At 44.9% G+C, this 20,382-nt stretch overlaps 1 protein-coding gene across 2 annotated transcripts in view; it reads right to left on the bottom strand.

Moving 5' to 3' along the window:
* Window positions 1-18,894, bottom strand: part of Dusp22 (dual specificity phosphatase 22) — a 60,333-nt gene extending 41,439 nt beyond the window's left edge. For both annotated transcript variants that reach the window (XM_036187818.1, XM_036187817.1), the window contains exons 1-3: window positions 18,720-18,894; window positions 9,204-9,237; window positions 4,201-4,283 (exon numbers count right to left, since the gene is read on the bottom strand). In XM_036187818.1, coding sequence (XP_036043711.1) covers window positions 4,201-4,283; window positions 9,204-9,237; window positions 18,720-18,740 — 138 coding nt within the window. In that variant the 5' untranslated portion in view covers window positions 18,741-18,894. The remainder of the gene's footprint in view (window positions 1-4,200; window positions 4,284-9,203; window positions 9,238-18,719) is intronic.
* Between the last annotated feature and the right edge of the window lie 1,488 nt (window positions 18,895-20,382).

Below are 20,382 nucleotides of genomic sequence, written 5' to 3'. Positions count from 1 at the left end.
GGTCTCCATTCTGCTCTGAGCCTGACCTGGTTCCAAAGTGATTTCAGGGTTACCTCTTCAGAGACGGGGCACAGGGGTGGGGGTTAAGTAGCAACAAAGGCCCATTAAGGGAAAACTTCTGGTAAAGAGAACAGAATCTCTGGCCTGGGTAGAGACCTAACAGTCCAGTTGGTCTTGGCCAATTCCTTGGCCAAGGGACCAGTCTTAGGAAGGCATGCTCACCTTAGAAACAGGCAGAAGAATCAGTCCTTTAATGAGAGACTGTCCTTCCCAGAATTCCTGTCCACAGCACAGTAGCTTACAGGGCTACAGCTGTACAGCTCTGTGCAGCTTCTTGAATTACTAAGGAAGACCAACTTCTCCTTGTCTTCTTTCTGTGTTCAAAGCTGCTTTCCCTGACACTGGGCTTCCTTCTCTAAAGCTGTGGTTGCTTGTCTGCCTTGTATCTGACTTCCATTCCAGCACAACAGCATGACTTTTTTCCTTCTCTCTTCGATTTTCCTCCTCCAGGCAGTTACTGAGATTTGTAGCTTTCCTGAACTGGGATAGTTCTTGAGTTTCAATAAGTAAGCAAGCAAAGTGTCTTCATTCTTTTAAGGCCTGCTCAGAAACTCTTCTGAGGGGCATAATTGGAGTTCCAGGTTTCTTTTCCTGGACTATCTTATTCCATGCACCAGTGGCTACACAAACCTTGTCTCAGCAGAATCATCTGCTTCCACTGATGACCAGACAGTGGCTCAGCCACTTTGGAGGCCTGAGATCAGTGGCTTCCTGTCTTTCCCTTCAGGCACTCTGATAGGAATGTTAGATACTTCAAGTGTTATTCTGGGAACTTTCTCCAAAATTAACCAAATAATGACAAGTTATATGTAGTCAAGCTAAAATAAAAAACACAAGCTCCTTATTTGGTTGGAAAATAAAATCTATAATGCATCATGACTAAGCAGGTTTTCATCTGACCTGTGGTGGATGTAGTCTAGGAGGACACGGTACTAGTTAGAAATTATGACAGAAAACAGACAGCTCCATTCAGAGAGAAGCTATGCTCAACAGGTACTAGAACTACAGAGCCTTCCTTTCTACCGGCAGCAGATCTCACAGCCACAGAAGGAGAGCAGTGTGGAGAGGTGCAATCTGTACAAAGGCAGCCTCAGCTGGCAGGGTCTGGGCACTGTTTCTCTGGCCTTAGCGTGGCAGATGCTTGAGCACTCTTTGGCCACTCTGATCATATAGTTACACGAGACTGGAGCAGGCCACGTGTTACATCAACATGCATACATTCAAGATCTTTGCTCAGAGAGAATGAAAGCATGTGTCTACATTGCAACTTGTGAATGTTTATCCTCTCCACCTAACCAGGATTTTCACAGGAGCCTCTGGCATACTGAATTTCCTAAACTTGTTTCCCCAAAGCATCACACTCCATACCCACAGCAGTTTATCCTCAGAGAATTCTCAGATTCCCTCATCAATACTTGAAGCATGTTCAGTGATGGGACCACATGCTCTCACTTGTCCTCTCTTGCAATTAAAAGCTGGTCTAAAGACTAAAGTCCTTGATGATAATAGCTTCAATGCTTTAAAACTCTTGAGGTATTTATTGAGATGACCCAAGAAGTGCCCACACTATAGAGTCCCATCTATGGCTCCCTGGCAGCCATGCTTCTGAAAATCCTGCCTACATGTTGTGGGACTAAAATCTCTTGATTTCGGGAAGAGACCACCTCCTTACTTCCTGTCCACCCCAGAGAAAGGCTGCCCAGAGTAGGCTAGGGGATTTCATAAATATGCCTGATTTTGAAGTTCTCAGGAAATGCAGTCTTGCCTCTTTTTTTCTCCCACCCTTCTTCTACCCTCAGGTAGGACTTGTCCCTAAGCAGAGGATCTGCTCAGCCCACTTATGTAACCCTGTACACACTCCCACCCCTATTTCATTCCTGCCCCACTTCCCTTCAAGGATCAGGGCCAGCAGAACACAGAGCTATGGAAGACCACACACCAATAACTTCCTAGCCTCTTCTCCAGATAGGTTAGGCCATGGATTCTCGAGCTGAGCTTGGAATTTCAGAGAGAAGATGGCTAAACAAAGTGCCCAAACATCTGGAATTCCAGTAACTTCATTAGTGTGTACACATCACACCACATAACTCCCCACACATGCAGCTGCAGAGGCTATTGAACAGTTTATTAAGGGATCACCTATGACATAAACAACGAAAAAAATCAAACATGAAAACCCACAGGAGCACTTAGCACCAAGCTGAGGTAATAATAGTATCCAATGACTATGGCAGAATATTCTGAGGATTCTGCAATCACAGGCTGGCAAACTGTGGGTGTAAGATGATGATGCTTTGGGGAAACAATGAAAACTAACAAAGGAGCACACTGACCTCCCTCTCTCCCTTCATTTCCCTCTTCTCTGTGTAAAGGCAAAAGCTGTCCCTACAGACAAAACACACAGAATGAAATGGACATGGAGTGTGTTACGAATGGAGGCCCACAGCTGCCTCGAACTCTGAGGTTTCATGCAAACAGTGTCTTCTTTATACCTGGGTTACAATCCCACCTGCCTTGCTTTCCAGTCCAGCCACAGTTTCTGTGTGTAGAAGGGAGTGGATTTTGACAGAAAGGCTGGAGTTTGTCTTACATTTATCACTTCAAGACCTTGTATGTGGACGGAAGCTAAAAGATTTAGAGCAATGTTCATATGGCAATGTATTCCATTAAAATGAGTAGACAATAGCAAGGTGGGTGAGGGTGGGAAGGACGGCTATGCAATTTATTAAAATAAAGGAAACCTCAAGCCTCATCTTGTGATTTAAGAGGAAGTCAGCCATGACCACTCAGCATTTTAACTTTTCTACATTTTAAACACAAACTATCATTAACAGATTAAAAAATGGAATAACTATTTTCAAAGTAAATGCCAGACTTGAAAATAAAAAAAAAAAAAAGTGTTATGTCATCCTCATTGAACAAACACACATAGAAACAGTGGAAGGAAGTGTGAGCTTCCGACTGGGAAGATGCAGTGGGAGGGATCTGGGCAGCAGTGATCAGCTGCTGCAGTCATGCTTCAGAACTACTTCTCGGCTTCCATTCTCCTCTATATATCTACTTTAGACTGATTTGTACTGGCTAAAATCTGGATGCTCCAAAAGCTGAGGAAATAAATAAATACTACCTATTCTTGCATGATATGACTTTCAATGAAAGCAGCTTAAACCAGGATACTTCCTTTCAGAACAAGCACCCCTCCCTTCCCAATACCCCACCCTAAAGTAGAAAAAACGTGTGTCACAACCACACAGGCATTGTTTTCTAAAAAGAGGTGAACCTGGGCTGTGTCACAACAGAAACAGAAATAGATTTTTGTCCTGAGCAACAGTTCAAACCGTCCATCAGGGTAAAATTGAAGATGTTTTTGGAATTAGTGTGCAATCAGACACACCCTGTTTAACCCTAAACCTAAAAACAATAGCTCTATACCATTTAGACCAGGCCTGGGAGAATCCCAGGGATGGTTTGCCTTCCTTTGTCCTTTACCTAACACAAATGGTAGTAGAACTTTTTGGAAAGCATCAGGAAATGAGCAACTTGAATTCATTAGCATCCAACTAAGACAGAAATCATTTTGAAAGCAGCAATACGTCTTACTTATCTGTTTACCTGTAGTTCCAGCGATGGAACCTAGATCTTGGTGTGTGCTAGGCTACACTACCACCAAGACACCCTCAGCCTGAATTTTACTTTATTTTTTGACACAGGGTCTCACTCTATAGCCTAAGCCAGGCTGGAATTCACTGTGTAACCCAGGTTGGCCTTGAACTCAAAACCATCTTCTTTCCTGAGTGCTGGGAGTATAGGTATGAACCACCATAAATTATGTTTTAAATATCCTTCATATTCAACAGGAAATGGAATATCAGTTTAGTTTCTGGCATTTAGAAAAAAAGCCAAGCAAGCAATACAGCAGGGGTACAACAAGGCCCCCTTCTCCATCAGGCCACAGGGTGTCCTCAAGTGGGCACAGGAGTAAATTTAACTTGAGTACAAATGTAATCCAGCCAGTGACCACAGGAACATACCAGTGCCATAATACAGCTGCTTTTACTAATGTCATGTACACATCTACAGAGTGTACACACACACACACACACACACACACACACACACACACACACACACAGTTCTTACCTCCACCATGGGCCTGGCACTGTCGTGCACAGAAAGAATGTGTGTCACCTTGTTCCTGCTCAATTGTTCTGCATCTCTTGCATCTGCCATCAAAGATGAGAGACAGACATTTTAATAGTCTCTATGAGTTCATCACTTTTAAAGTCTACGCAGAAAATAGCACATGGCTTGCAGTTTTTTTCTTAATACTTCATAACTGACCATATCCAGAATACTCCAGATTAACAAATTTAGGTCTACTGCTTTTATGTATTTTGCCTTAATTTACTTCTGAATGATACAACTTTTGAGCTCAAGTATAGTACTCAGATTAAAAAATATCGTAATTGGGAAGCTGTTAAAAGAAGGAAATGCAAGACCTTATAATATAGTACACTAGTATGTTTTTACATGAGACACATATAATAAGTATGTTTTAAAAAACATACTGAGAATAATAACTTAAGTGGAAAGTAAAATCCAAGGACCCAGTTGCTATAGGAGACAGAAGAACACACTGGACAGTTCTTACCCTGACAGGAGTAAAGCTTGAGATAGGACTATGATTTACAATATCCATATCCTCATTACAGCAAAAACAAACAAACAAACAAACAAACAAGAATCCAGACTTCCCACACAGAATTCCCAACTGGCTACTAAGTCACCTTCCTCAGGAACTGAGACACCTCGTACTTCCAGCTGTAGGAGGAAGACTAATTTGGGGATACTCTGAGTTAGAAATCTTGGCTAATCTACAACAGTCCAGCAAGAAAGAAGAAGGCCCACTCTTCTGAGTCCTTGGCCTACCTAAGCCAAGCTCTTCAAAGGGATACAAGAGAAAAAGAACCAAAAAGCAGGTATTCGATGATGGTGGTCCTCGAGAATGTCTGGTGACATGGGAAAACGCCCAGGGCCTGTTGGGCAAGGGGACAATGGAGGTACCAAATTTAAGTACACTAGAAACTCAGTTTGTACAAACATGTACAACCAGAAATGCATTTGTGGGGCAAGTAGTAATCACACTGACTAAGATGTGGAGTAATGAGTGTCTCTTCTCTATAGTGCACGTGCATGTGCATCTAAGGGTTTATCATTCACAATCTCTCTAGGCAGCACATCAGAAAGATTAGTTCTGGGTTCCAGTCTAGTTCCAGGTCTACAGTCAAACTAAGTCATTTACATTCCCAACAAGCCCTGGGATAGAGCAAAAACTAAGCACTAAATTCTCTAAACATTTGGCAATGTTGGGAAAAAGGTCTTTAAATGTAATATTAAAATGTTTGTTTTTAATTTGAAGATTCTCCTCATTGATTCAACCACCTTGAGCTTTAAATCCCAGTGTGCAAAGCAGCTTTCTGCTGTGGGATGGTCTGTATGTCAAATGTGTTGCTCTGATTGGTTAATAAAGAAAACACTGACTGGCCAGTAGCCAGGCAGGAAGTATAGGCGGGACAAGCAGAGAAGAGAATTCTGGGAAGTGGAAGGCTGAGGCAGAGAGACACTGCCAGCCGCCACCATGACCAGCGAGATGTAAGGTACAGGTAAGCCACAAGCCATGTGGCAAAGTATAGATTAATAGAAATGAGTTAATTTAAGATAGAAGAAGTAGATAACAAGAAGCCTGCCACGGCCACACAGTTTGTAAGCAATATAAGTCTCTGTGTGTTTACTTGGTTGGGTCTGAGCGGCTGTGGCACTGGTAGCTGAGAGAGATTTGTCCTGACTGGGCCAGGCAGGACCAGGAGAACTCCAGCTACAGCTTTCTACTTCAGTGATCTCAGCCACAGCCCAGCACCACTATCATAAGTCGGGTAACACAGCTTAGAATCATGTCATCCTACAGAATCTAGTATAGAATGCCTTCCAAAGGCTCATGTGTTAATGGCTTGATCTCAGTTTAGTGCTACTGGAAGGTGATGGGTCCTTCAAGGGGTGATTTTTAAGTCATATAGGCCATGGCCTTGAAGAAGATAAGAGGACATTAGTCTCTTCCTTTGTCTCTTTTACTTCCCCGCTGCCATGAGGTAAAAAGCAACTTGTTCCCCACATTCCCAACATGACATGCTGCCACAGTTCCAAAAGCAACAGATCAACTGACTATGGATGGAAACCTCCTCAGCATAAAGCAAAGTGAACCTTTCCTTTTTTTAAGTTGATTACTCTGGGTGTTTGTTACAGAAACAAAAAGCTGACCAACACAAGCAGGAGGAAGAACTGTTTAGAAGGGCTGGCTAAGTGGCTCAGAGGATAAAGGCACTTGCTTGGAAGGCGTGGCAGCCTGAGTTTAATCCCTCGAACCCGTGTAAAGGGAGGAGAAAATTGAACTGCAAAGTTGATCTTCCACCTCTACACTAGTGCCGTAGCATGAGCATACACACACACACACACACACACACACACACACACACACACACACACCTCAAATACACTAATAATAAGTAAGGCTAAAAACAAAAGGAATGGTTCAGGAATCCCCAGTCACCCACCCATACATTCACATCAAGGTTGAGCTTCTCTACTTTCCTCCTGCACACACACACAGCTTAGACAAGCAGATAAGCTGTAGCCTCTGGGGTCCACAGACTGCAATGGAGCAGGTTCATGACACTGCTGTTTCTCAGGGATCCTCCGGAGTCCAAGTTCACCAGGATTTAAATTTTAAGAAAAACTTACTGGCAGATACTTCTGTTTCTCAGGGATCCTCTAGAGTCTAAGTTCATCAGGATTTAAATTTTAAGAAAAACTTACTGGCAGATATCATTTGCAGAAAGTAATCTGCAATCTCCGACATCTGATGTATGCACATGCAGTATTTCAATCATGTGCAGCCCACTCCCCACTCCTGTCCCGGCCTTCATCTCCCGTCTCTGTACTAACCCCTCCACTTTCAACCCATTTCTCTATGAGAGGATACACTTGGTTTTCTGAGTCTGGCTATTTCACTAAACACGAGAATCTCCCACTACAAGATTTCAATTTTAGCAATCATTGTTTGACTTCACACAAAGTTGCCTCCCTGTAGTCATGAGAAATATATCCACAGGTTCAACCAAACTTGGACCAAAGATGTTTGAAAAACTTCCATTTGGACTGAACATATACAGACACTTGTTCTCATCACTGTTCCCTGGGCAATACAGTCCAACTCTCACACAGCACCTGTCCTGTGTTAGGGAACCATCTAGAGATGGTTTACGTATAGAGAGGACAACAGGGCTCATTATTATTATTATTATTATTATTATTATTATTATTATTATTATTATTATTTTAAAAAAGATGTAATTACAGTGACCAAACAGTTGTTAGGCTAAAAGGCACAGACCCTAGCCACTGCAGGAACACAGACCCAGACATGGTCCTCATCATCAGCCAGGGTCTGATTGTCACCATGGTCCCAAAGTGGCAGGAAAGGCCACCCAGACTGGCACACTTTGGCCCCTGAACCCCAACACAGCCCCAGGCTGTGGCCCAGACCACTGGAATCAGAATAGTCCTCAATGGCAACAGGAGCCATGGACAACACAGACCCTGGCTGCTGTAGGACCACGGACCCAGATGTGGCCCTTGGCAGCAGCCCAGCCCAGACATCACCATGGCCCTGGGTGGCAAGCAGACCTTCCCATCAGCCTACTCTTCACTGCCTTCACCATGGCCCCAGGTGGCACATAGGCCTTCAACATCAGCCTGTCCCTCATCATCTTTATCTCTTCCTTTCTGTCTCTCTCCACAGCACATGACTATTCCACTTCTCTTCCTCTCCCATTTCTCCACTGAATATTTGCTCATTATAATGCGGCCCACTTACCCAGTGCCACAAGACACAAGTAGCCCATGGAAGTCTTCCCACAAGCCAGGGTCTAGCCTGCTTGCTAGATTCCACCTTAGCAGAACTGTATCAGGTGGGGTGCAGATTTCTTCCAGCCAGCCAGGGCCTTGAAGACCCTGGCTGCCCTGTGGCTAGCTAGTCCCCATCTTGAAACTGTGGTTCTACGAGGGTCCTGCATCACTTTAAATAAAGGATTTGATTTGGGGTTTTAGTTTCTGTGAGGGGTCCTGGAGCCAGCCCCTAGAAGATACTGAAGGACAATATACTTAATGGTCTGTTTTAAACTGTGATTTAGCTTTATTGTACTGTAATACACAATGGTGTCTCAGCCTTTTGGCTATGGTCAAGTAAAAGTATGACTCACACTCTACAAGACTCACCCTTTTAAGAGGAAACATATATGTCAGTGGTTTTTAGTACATTTAGAATTGTGCAACTATGACCATAATTTATTTTTCATTACCCATGACATATATTTTATTAAGAGCTTACCATTTCAAATTGTGGTTTGGTGATGAAACTGTAAATCTGTGAATTAAGAGGCCCACTCTACCACACATGACCTGATGGGCTAGTGGGTCCCTGAAGGCAAGGAAACAAGGTTGGCCAGTGCTGCTGCCACACATGCCCCTGTCTGCTGCATCAGAGTGTGCCAGCATGGCTACTACTCTGGGATCACTCTCTCTCATGAAGCTGAGCCATGGACGCGAGCATGCCCAAAATCCTTCATCAGTTTTGTTGGAAGAGGACAGTGGACCTTTGGTACTTACTGACCTCAAATCACTGGGCATTCTAAATGGAACCTCACAACCATAGTCACTGTGGCAGTGAGCTGTGCATGTGTGCACAGTAGCTCACTAGCCATAAAATCCTGTAAGTTTGAAATCTTCCTGGGTTCCTTCAAAAAGGTATCACCTAGGTAGTGTCAGACATGTCACAAACCAGTCAAATATTCGCAACCCACTGAGCTCTGGAGGGCCAGGGGCTCAGATTTTCAATCTGGGAAGAGAGGAAAGTTCTGGAAATGGATGGTGGATGATAGTTACACAAGCACGTGAAAAAACTCCAGAGCTTTTGGAGATGGTCTGTATAGAGATGGTCACAATGGTAAATTTTGTGATAGATATGTATTTACCACCATAAAAACCAAAAACCAACCAAACAAAACCCCCATACCAGAGCTGTCACTCACCTTTGAAGTTGCCAATGTACAGGCCAGGCAGGATCTGGAAGAGAGAAACAGGCATGACTGTCACAGGGTGCCAGTGGACAGTGCTGCAGCCTCAACAGGTGAGGCTCCCAGGGTTCCCAGGCCCAGGCCTCACCTACCAGACCCAATTCCCAGCACTTCCTTGAGCACAGCTACTAAGGAAATTGACTCAAAGGGTTAGACTGTAACCTTTCAACTCCCTTCAGCTCCCTGAGCTTAGGGCCAGGGTGGCATGGTGCTCTGGGCATTCACAGAGAACATCACCCTTCTCAATACACTTCCCTTACTGCCTTGGCAAATACACCCTCAATGCCAAGATCTTTGTACACAGTGTCCACTGCCAACTGCCACTAAGCACCACAGTGTTCTGTGACCCCATTCAGTGATGCTATGGCAGCCCTGCCTCTCTGCTGGACTAGAAAATTCCCCATCCCCCCCCCCATGAAAGACTTCAAAGGGGTAAGATGCTATATAGAGATGGTATTTTTCACAAACACCCAATGATTTTCAAAGTACCAAGCAAATCCTTCTCAGTCTTTTGCAAAGACAGTAAAATCCAATTACAAAAATGCTCTGGAAAATAAAATTATGTCCATCTAGTTACTCTTGGATTGCTGGTTCTGCACATGAGTAGATGGTGTAGCCACACAGTCCTCCTGCCCCCTGCCTCCTCAGGGCCAGCCTCTCAAGGTCCCTATTTTTATGAAGCAGAGGGGAATAGGTACTTGCTAGAGGATAGTCTTTCTGTATGCTGTGAATATATGTTGCTATGACTGGTTAATAAAGAAGATGCTCTGGCCTATGGCAAGTCAGGTTATAGCTAGGCAGGAAATCCAAGAGAGACAGGAAGAAAGGCAGAGGCGGGAGAGACACCAGCTCACCACCAAGAAGCAACATGCCAGCAGATTGGTGATGCCATGGAACACATGGCAAAATATACATTAACAGAAATGGGTTAATCTAAGATGATAGAGCTAGCTAGCAAGAAACTTAAGCCATTGGCCATACAGTCTGTAATTAACATAAGCCTCTGCGTGATTATTTTATAAGTGGCTGTGGGGCCACAGGGCCGGGTGGGACTGGAGAAAACTTTTGACTACAAGGTACCATGGCATTCCTGTTGTAAAACAATATAATAATGCATGTTCACCTCAGAGATGCAGCAAGCTGAGGTTCCCTGGCAGCTTTTGGCTGCCTGGAGCCTTTCCACCTTCATCTCCCATCCCTTGGGTCTCCCATCTTTATTAGGATGGGACAACAAATACTAAAGGCCACCTGCAGAACATAGCTTTTTGGCTGAGATACACATCCTGTGATACTGGACCAATAAATGGCTGCAGTCCATCACAATTTAACAATATAGAAGTAGAGATATTTACAATCAACGCTGAGAAGAAAGTTATCCATCTTCGGGATAAAGCAACCATCACAGGCCTAACTGTATAGTGTAGGAATAAGACACAGGTGAATGGTGCTTAAGCAACAAATGCTCCGAAAATACCCACGATCTGTAAAATGGTAGGCTATGATTGTGTTAGTGGACTCAGGCTGCATGTCCTTGCAGCTGTATTAACAGGTACATCACAGTCAGCATCTAGGAAGTGGATGAGACTGGAGAAGGTACCCATCAGTATGGGGCTGAGGGTTAAGACATGGAGGAACTTAATCCTGATAGTTCTTTCTGCCAGGGAGAGATTTACATTTCTTGCCGAAAGCTTTGTGAGGTTAAACAGGCTGTAAAGAGGCTGGCACAATAAATACAAATTTTGGATTTTGGAAATTTTGTTCAGTTGTTGTCAAATCATTAGTTCATATGTATATATAATACTAGAAGGACTGAGCAGGTAGTATTTACATATTTAGGTGTGTGTCCACACACACATACACTCATGCAACAGTAACAACTAAAGAAAAGGAGGCCATGAATTTGAGACAGAATAAGGGAGGAAGCATATGGGAGGAGTTGGAGGGAGGGAAGAAACGAAGGGGGAAATTAATGTAATTATAGTTTAATGTTTAAAATGTTGACAGAAAAACTATCAACCTTAATAAAAATAGAGAATCTAAAAAAAAAGTCCAAGGTTGATTTAATTTACTCTATGGATGTTGAACCAGATACCAAGGGCTGACTGACTACATGTTTCCTAAATCCGATTGTTTCTGCCACAAGTAGACAAGTAAAGATGTCTTCAGTGAATAAACAAACATCAATAAGGTGGGAAGAAGTAAACAAGGAAAGAGGGGCATAAAAGTCACAGGTGGCAAAGCTGAAAGCAGGCTCAGCCAGTGATCTCTGGGCCCCTGCTCTCTTCCATGCAGAGGATAGTGACAAGAGCATCTGTAGCTCTAGGCCAGCCTGGAAGACAGCAGGGGACCAGAGAAGAGGTAAAGCAGAGTATGAGAAGGAGTAGATAAAGATGCTGTTTACTGAACATAATGGAAGATGAGGATTTGACATGCATTTCTAAACTGTAAGGAAAGAACAGAATGTGTCTGTCGCTGTTTTACTTTGTTTTCCAGAAAGGACGATGAGCTAGACTTTGTTGAGCTGCACTAGATAGGCCCCACCCATTACTGCAGCTGGATTCTGGCTCTCTCCCACATACAATTACAAAACAAAAGCAAGGAAGACTGGCTCCCGACAGATTAAAAAGTACTTGGGCAAACTTCTCAAGCAGACAGCTTTTTAATTTAAACATGACACTCACTAAGTCTGACTCACCTACCTGGCTGATACTGCTATGGTCGGTAACCCTTGAGCACAGAGAAAGAAAGAAGTCAATCAACTGGAATGACCTTCCAGCAGAAAGATGGCTTGTAGAGGAGCCCACAGAGCACAGGACAACACAGAAGACCAGTGCGAACACAAACAGGGAGTAAGGACAGACATCATTACCTGGTTGGCAGCAAAGACAAGTTGGAAAAAAAGTCTATCACGTGACCTGGATGTTTTACTTCCTTAGAAGAGTAAGTACAGCCTTGGTCCTGATCATCTTTGTCCTTTGGAGTCATCAGTCTTTCGCTGCTGGGTGGCCTTCCCCTATCATCTACCCAGGAGTCCTTCCAGAGAGGTCTCTTCTGGTCCCAAACTCCTCAGCACACACACTCTCCTATTGTCTTGTCTGTTTTCTTTACCACAGCTATCAGTACCCAGAGCTTCTATTTCTTTACTTTTGGACTGATCTTGAAGAGCCAGGCAGGAGTCTGCTCTGTTTCTGTTGCTACAGCAGAGCACCAAAGACTGAGCAGTTTACAGAGGGAAGAGGTTTATTCTGCCTCGGTGTTCTGGAATCCCAGAGCATGACCCCAGCACCTTGTCCAGCTTCAGGGCTTGTGGTGGGAAGGCAAGCTGGTGCATGTGGAAGAGAGACTGAATTCCACTCCTGGGAAGAAAGCCCAATCCACTGGTAAGAGCTCTGCTTTGTGTCTCAAACGCCTCCTAAAGGACCCACCACCTCTCTACACTGATACATTGAGGACCAGGATTTGACATACACTTCTGTAAGCCACAAACCATGTTCAAACCAAGGCAGGGCATACCCTTTCCACCATGGGGACTTTAATAGGGAATGGGCGAGACAACAATACAAACCACAGAGGAACTGACTCTCTGGAAGCCCCTGGTCAGAAGATGCCTGTCTGTCACCAGACAACATACAATGTAACAAAAGCAGAACCCTAAATGGCAGAAGCACTTTGGGATCACACGATCCCAGGGGTTCGGAGCTCCTCTTGATCAGTATCTTCACACCCATACATTACTCAGCTCTAATATCAGCCTCACAAAGGGGCAAAAATCTCAAATACTTTGCCTCAAAACATACTTATATGCAAATGAATTCTGCTTCAGAGGCAGGAAATGTTTGGAATTTATTTTTAAATATTTCTTAGTATTTCAGGATGCCACAAAATCTGAACACTCCATGCTAAAAGATGTAAGAGAGAAACTCCTGATCAAAGCAGCTGGCACAAAGCAGAATTTCGAGTGGGTGTGGTATCTGGATTCTTCCAAGGTCAAAGTTCCAAACCCAAGGACTTCTGAAAAACTGGTGGATTCTGTGAATAGTGAGATATCATAGACTTCTCGTGGCCTGTGTAGTATTACAACACTCACTTAAGCATCCATTCTGTGAAATGTGAAATAAAAATGTAATGGGAAAGCAGAAAAGAGTAGTACATGCCTCTGATCCCAGCTACCTGGGAGGCCAGGGCAGGAGGACCACCAGTTCAAGGCCAGCCTGGACCATAATGGCAAGGCCCTGAATCAAAATAAATAAAAAAATGATTGGAGATGAAGCTCAGTGGTAGAGCACTTGCCTAGGATATGCGAGGACCTAAATTCAATCCCCAGTACAAGAGATTTAAAAAGGCTGGGCAGCAGTGGCACATGCCTTTAATCCCAGCACTGGGGAGGCAAAACCAGGCAAATCTCTGAGTTCAAAGCCAGCCTGTTCTACAGAGCGAGATCCAGGACAGACACCAAAACTACACAGAGAAACCCTGTCTCGAAAAACCAAAATAAAAAAGATTTGAAAAAAAATAAGTAAAGACAAGATCCAGGGGTTATAGGAAAACATTACTGTTTAATTTAATCCAACCACTTGCTAAACTGGTGTCCCCCAGGACTGGAACCAATGCCTATGGGGAGCATCTTCCTGTTTCGGTACCTTTACCCCATTACAGGCACCAGCACTTAGGCCTGCCAGCAGCAGGTGTGGAGTAGTACAACTTCAACAGTGAATGGATGGATGCATGAATAACAAACACAGCCCAGGTACGATGGAAACACTGTAACAGGACAAAGGTGTGTGACTTCCAGCCCCTTCTTACATTGAAACAGAACTTCCCACAGGTTTAAGTCCACTCCTGATAACTACCCAGTCCCAGGTCAAATGAGTCGGTAATTCTAAAACAGAAAACACTAGGTCAGAGGTTGGTAACTGGAAAAAACAAGTTTGCCCCCAGGAGAAACATCAGGGACTGGAGATTTGGGGCTGTCCCAGTGTAGGGGAGGATGAGAATGCCATCCATTGGGTAGAGGCCTGGAAAGCCATTTAGCTCATTCTGAGTGACAGAGGCTTGCATGGCAAACAAATAAAAGCCCAGTGTAAACTGGGCAGTTGCTGAGGAAGTCTTCTCTACACTGGGGGCACATATCTCCTTGGAATGGTAATTCTTCCTTCACTCCTTTATCTTCTCACAGAGAAAGTCATTCTAAAACAGATGTCAGTCATACCCAAGCCTGACACATCCCTGTACTCATCAGTGGACAAATCCAAGAACACTAATCAATCACAGAGCTCATGCTTTACAGTTTGTAAAAATGCCCCCCCCCCCCCAAATTCCCTGTTGCTTCTCCCAAGAGTGTGAGTGGTAACTGGAGAGGCATTGTTCTACCCATTTTAGAGAAAACAGAGACTGGATTATGCCAACCATCAAGGCCTTTTAGTTTTAAGTATCTATAAATCCAGGGAGAGAAAAATCAGGCCTTTTGACACTTCTGCCCTCTTAGCAACTGAAGGCTTCTCATGCAAAATACCAACTGATGCCATAGCAGGATTCCCACAAAATGTCAGGACAATATCCTTGCCCAGCAGGCAAGGCACAGGAGGAGGAAGAGGCCACCAGACCAGTCAGGTGAATGTTCATGAGTTAAACAATACTGGTAGTCACTGGAGGACAGATGTCAGAGGCAGAAGGTCCTCCTTTCCTGACCTACAACAGCACAGCTTCTGCCCACCTGTCATTGTCATAGGCTGATCAAAGGATGCACAGAAGCATGGGGGAGAGGGGCAGCGCTCCTGATATCATGCCTAATAAAGAGAGTGTTTTTGTGGCTTTGGTTTTTTTTTTTTTTTTTTTTTTTTTTTTTTGAGACAGGGTTTCTCTATAGCTTTGGAGCCTGTCCTGGATCTCACTCTGTAGACCGGGCTGGCCTCGAACTCACAGAGATCCGCCTGGCTCTGCCTCCTGAGTGTTGGGATTAAAGGTGTGTGCCACCACCGACCCCCTTTCTTTGTTTTTAATGATGTATTGCAGTATTTAAGACTAATAAGAGACAATAAAATGTGTTGGTCCAAACTCTTGAGAAAACTTTGGGTCAGTTGGCTTCAGAGACTCCACACAAAAAAGACATGCAACAGTGTGCTGATTAGCAGAAGCATTTACTAGGCTGGCCCCTCAGTCATACCATGAGGCTATCTGCTTCCTGGTTGTGAGCCAGACCAACTGGCTCTGAGTCCAGGCTCTGCCACTCACTCATCGGGTGGGTAACTTGGCCAGCATCTCGTGTGTACATGTATTTGTATTTGTGTGCATGAACATATATACTTATACATGTATGGGGGTATGTGAACATGTGTAGATATGCAGGGCAGAAGTGGCTAATTTTAATTTAATCATGAATTACTCTACACCTATTTTTTGAGACAAGGTCTCAATTTCGCTAGATTGGCTGACCAGCAAGCCCCAGAGATCATGCTATTTCCCCCTTTCCAGGGCTGGGGTTCTAAGCACATGCTACCATGTCTGGCTTTTGGCACAGATGCTGAGAAGCAAACTCAGATTCTCAGCTCCTGCCCCTGCTTCCTTAAGCTTCATGTGCCTCGTGTGCAAAATAGGTATGGAATGAACAGCACTTCTTCACGGAGCTGGTGAAGAACAAGCAAGTTACTCCAGGGCAACAAAGTACTACTAAAGGGCCCAGGTACCATAGACTCACTGGCAACTGCAATTCTGGTCAGCTCAGAATGTCTACTTGGGACTTACACAAAGACAGTTGGAGATATCTGCCTTTAACACCCCCTTTATCAAAGTCAAACATGAAGGAAGAGAGTGACTTTGTTTTACAATGAATCTTAATCTGTGGTGGTCTGTTCTGGTTATTTTTAGATATTTTTAGGATCTACTTGAGACAAACTGGCAGCCCTGGTCAAAGGAAAGAGATCTACCCTCCTCTAATCAATGGGAACTGGGATCCAAACCCAGTTCCACCACCTCTTGCATCAGGATGTAGTTGTCTTATCTAGACTCCTCAAATCTCCTTTCCCAGTCTGCACAAAGAGGAATATGGCTTCCTCAGAGCGTGTTACAAGTACATAACATGAAGCTCAAAGATGCTTGCTCTCTGTTGCTATTTTCTCTCATCTTTAACTGGACAGAATACATAGGCCATTTCCCGTTTGTCCTCTGAATAACAGAGAGGACACTGGGACAAAGATCTACCATGAGGCCTAAAAACTGCTAGTCCCTCAAAGAGTCAGAGTGGAGAGACATTGCTTAGTCCGTAATTCTTTGCCAAAGATGACCAATTTGTATAGGGTGAGAGATTTTGCCCCAAGAACCTCATATAAACACCTTCTAAGTGACACTCTTAAATTCTAAGGCATCACCCATTTTATTTATATTCTTAGAATCACATCTCCAACATTAGCACCTTCTGCTGAATCTCTAAACAAACTGTTCTTTTCTTTCTTTTAAAGGGAACCCCATTTAAAGTTACACAGCAATACACAGAAGAACTCTGGTTAAAGCTCTGGGTCACCTGATTCCAACAACTTACTTCGTCACTGCCTTGACTTGTAATTCAGGTAATTCCCTCTGACTTCAGATTGAGCATGTTTACTCTAGTAGGGATCCACCTTTTAGAATGATATCTACTTTCCCCACACTCTGGAAATTATCTGTAGGGCCTTTAGTCTTCCAGGTGGGCACCCCACCACCACCACACATGCACAGACAGGTACAGAGACACAGTAATCTCTGTTGTGCACTGGCCATCAGCCAGTGGTTCCTGAGCATTGAAAATGTACCAAGTACCTAATGAGAATTTAAGACTGCAGAATAATTTTACTTATTGGTTACATATTTAAATGCTTTAAATAAACTCAGTTTAATAAATATTTGTAAGATGATCACCTGTTCTAAATTTCAAAGAAATTTTACTAGAAAATTTTAAATGATGTGGTTCATGTCATATTTCTACTAGACCAGCAATGGCCTACTAAGAAGGTCTGTGAAGGACTTCTCTGTCATCTGCACTGGCTTCCTCCCTCTGTCCCCAAAAGGACAACACCTGGCCCACATTCAGTACACAGTATGTGTTGAACCACTGAAGCATATAAATCTCTCTGTACCTATAGTTTTTCATTTCTACACTGGAAATTGCTTCTGCACAAGATAGTTATGATAATAAAATAGCCAAGAAATCTATTACTTTGAAAGGTAAATAGCACAATGTGAATATGAATACTACCACTTTTGCTATGAAGTGTGAAATTAATATTCCTTGGGCAATCATTTGCATACCTAAATCTACTCTTTCAATTATAATATAAAATACTAGAAACCAAGTGCAGAAAGGGGCAGTGACCACTGGAACAAACTAGAAATGCCAAAGCAAAGTGAAGGCACAGCCACAGTCAGTGAAAAAGCAACCGAGCCCCCAACCCCAGACTGAGGTCTGCACTGGTCATAGTGCTGATGGATCCCCGCACTAATGGGGACACAATGCAAGCACACATCCAAGAGAGGGAGTTTCTGATCACTGGCACATGAAATGTGCAGTGACTTAAATCCTAGTCACCAAAATACCTCAGTGAGAATACTGGTTCACAACAGGCAAACGCGTGGGGACTGTGGAAAGAGTTAAGGAGCACGCACCAGTCCACTAGGGACACGTTCAGCCCCCTACTTTGGATCGCTGCCACGACATTCATTCTCATGGAAATGACTAAACCTCTGCGGTGCCCTCACCCCAAAGCAGTGACCAATGTGAAGGGTGAAGAGGAGGGAAGAGAACAGAGAAAGCAAGCCACACCACTATAGCCCATAAACAGCGAATGTATACGGAGATGAGGTGGGTGGGTGGGTGGGGACACAAGGCCAGAAGCTCACCAAACACAAGAATATTTAAAAAATACTTGTACAGAAGTACTTGTCCTAGTCCCAGGTATCTAGACCCATAGTAAGATTTCCCTTTAAACCAGTAAGTTCCTTAATCTTGAGGCTGACGCAACTAGACCCCAGAGGACTGTCTGTCACCGCCAGACCATCCTCAGCCTAGAGGGTGGGGGGTGAAGAAACTGGCCCAGGGGGTTAGCACCACATCAGGGGCAAGGAAAGATCCTCCAAAAGGCCTAGTGCATACAACAGCCAGCCAACAGGTAGCCAGCCTACGGAAGCCCCATAACCTAGGGTCAACGAGCTCCAGACACCAAAAGCCGGGTCAGTTCTAGGGTTTCCGTGAACTTCCCCACTAGAGCGGCTTATCTGTGCACGCGCACACAAATCTGGGGAAGAGAAGAGGAAATTACAGAAACCGCCCATCTGGCCCGGGTTCACCAATGCTGTGGGTGGCAGGCGTCAAGGGGCCCGGTCTCAAGGGAGGGGGACAGACCACATCCAGCCCCGGGTCCTGGCTCTCAAAGGGCAGACTGTGCGGGCCGGGCCCGGCGGCGGAAGCCGCAGAGGGAAGGGGCGGCCGGGCCCGGACGTTACCTGGCTCATCCCACTCCCCATGGCCGTGCCGCGCTCTCCGCTCCGTGCTCGCGGGAGGAGCCGGCGCGTGCATGGGCGAGCGGGCGGGGCGGCGGGAGGCGGCGCCAGGGCGGCGCTCGCAGCGCGCTCCGCCGGAGACACGGCATGGCGGCCGGCCCTGCGCACGTCGGGGACAGCGGCCCTGGCCCCCGCGGCCGGACGCCCGCGAAGCGCGCACGCGCACCTAAGCCCGCAAGTTCGCGCAAGCGCGCCGCGGGTGGAGGCGGTCGCCGCGGTAGGGGGTACCCAAGTCCCCAAAGGCGTTTTCCCCTGGGGCTCCCTGATGCCAGTTACCGGCAGTGTCTAGGGCCTTGACTCCCTGGGTGAATCAGGTGCTAAACAGAGCCTGGGTTTGGGGCTCCCCTGTCTGGGTTTTCTGAGCCAACAGTTTTAGGCGGGGGATTCCTGTGGCCCTGCCCCACCCAACCCAGACCGAGAAGGAGCACGCTCTGGGAAAGGTGGGCTAGGTGACTCACCTCTGCAAGATAGGACCCTGGCTGGTCTAGGAGAGGAAGGCCGCTGGAGGATGTAAATGGTTGAGGGTCTCCTTCGGGGAAATGTGTTGAGTGAAATGACTGCTCCCAGAAAGTCTCCTACCCCACACACTTGTTTTGCGATTTTGTCTAGAGTAGGTTGCATTCTAGCATGTAATAAAATTATTTGAGGTCCATCAATCATCCATCCTAAATTTTAAATTTCCTTTTACAGATGCGAAAAGCCTTCAGCTAGAGCAGTGGTTCTCAACCTGGCGACTGAACGACCCTTTCACAGCGGTTGCCTAGGACCATCAGAAAACACAGATATTTACATTCGGATTCATAACTAGCAAGATTACAGTTATTTTATGGTGGGGGTGGGTCACCAGAACATGAGAAACTGTATTAAAGGGTTAGAGCATTAGGAAGATTGAGAACCACTGAGCTAGAAGTTTCTCGTTTTCATTTTGTGTTCTTGACAATGCCCTGCACTCAGTAGATACTCAGTACTTGTTGAATGAAGACATGTCATGCTTCAAGCTGATGTGACAGTCTGGTTTTGCTGGCCCTGTATCATTTACCCCTCTGTCCACTTGGGACCAGCCTCAGAGGCTGCTCTGCTCTTTCTTCGGCTTCCTAGCTTGATCTTGCCCAGGGTCCTGTGCTACTGACATCTCAATCTCCAAGTCTTTGCATACCTTCTTTTGAGGTCTCAGAACAAAGGTCGTCTTAGAGACTCTTCTTTCCACTAAACCACCAAATTTATACGGGATACTTCAGGTAGCTATAACATGACTGCATCTTATTTTTTTCATAGCGCTATGATCAGAAATTATTAATTGCTTAATATTGACCTATCTCATAAGACAGCAACTTCCTGAAAAGGGCCTTTCTGTCTTATTCACTACTTTGCCAGATGGCCCGGGATAGCAAAAAGCACAAAATAGAGTAAACATTTGTTAAATTGATTAAGGGACTCTTGGCTGAGAAACCAGTGGAGAGGTTCTAAAAAACCAACAAACAAAAACCAGGAAAAAAGAAATTCTGTTGAGCTGGCCCAGCTGGTAAAGGTTCTTGCTACCAAATCAGATTATCTGAATTCAGTCGCTGGAAACCACATGGTGGAAAGAGAGAACCAAGTTCTGTAA

This window comes from Onychomys torridus, chromosome 5 (assembly GCF_903995425.1).
Source record: "Onychomys torridus chromosome 5, mOncTor1.1, whole genome shotgun sequence".
Taxonomy (NCBI): Eukaryota; Metazoa; Chordata; class Mammalia; order Rodentia; family Cricetidae; genus Onychomys; species Onychomys torridus.
The sequence above is the reverse complement of the archived record's forward strand: the minus strand, read 5'-3'. Positions and strand labels throughout refer to the sequence as shown.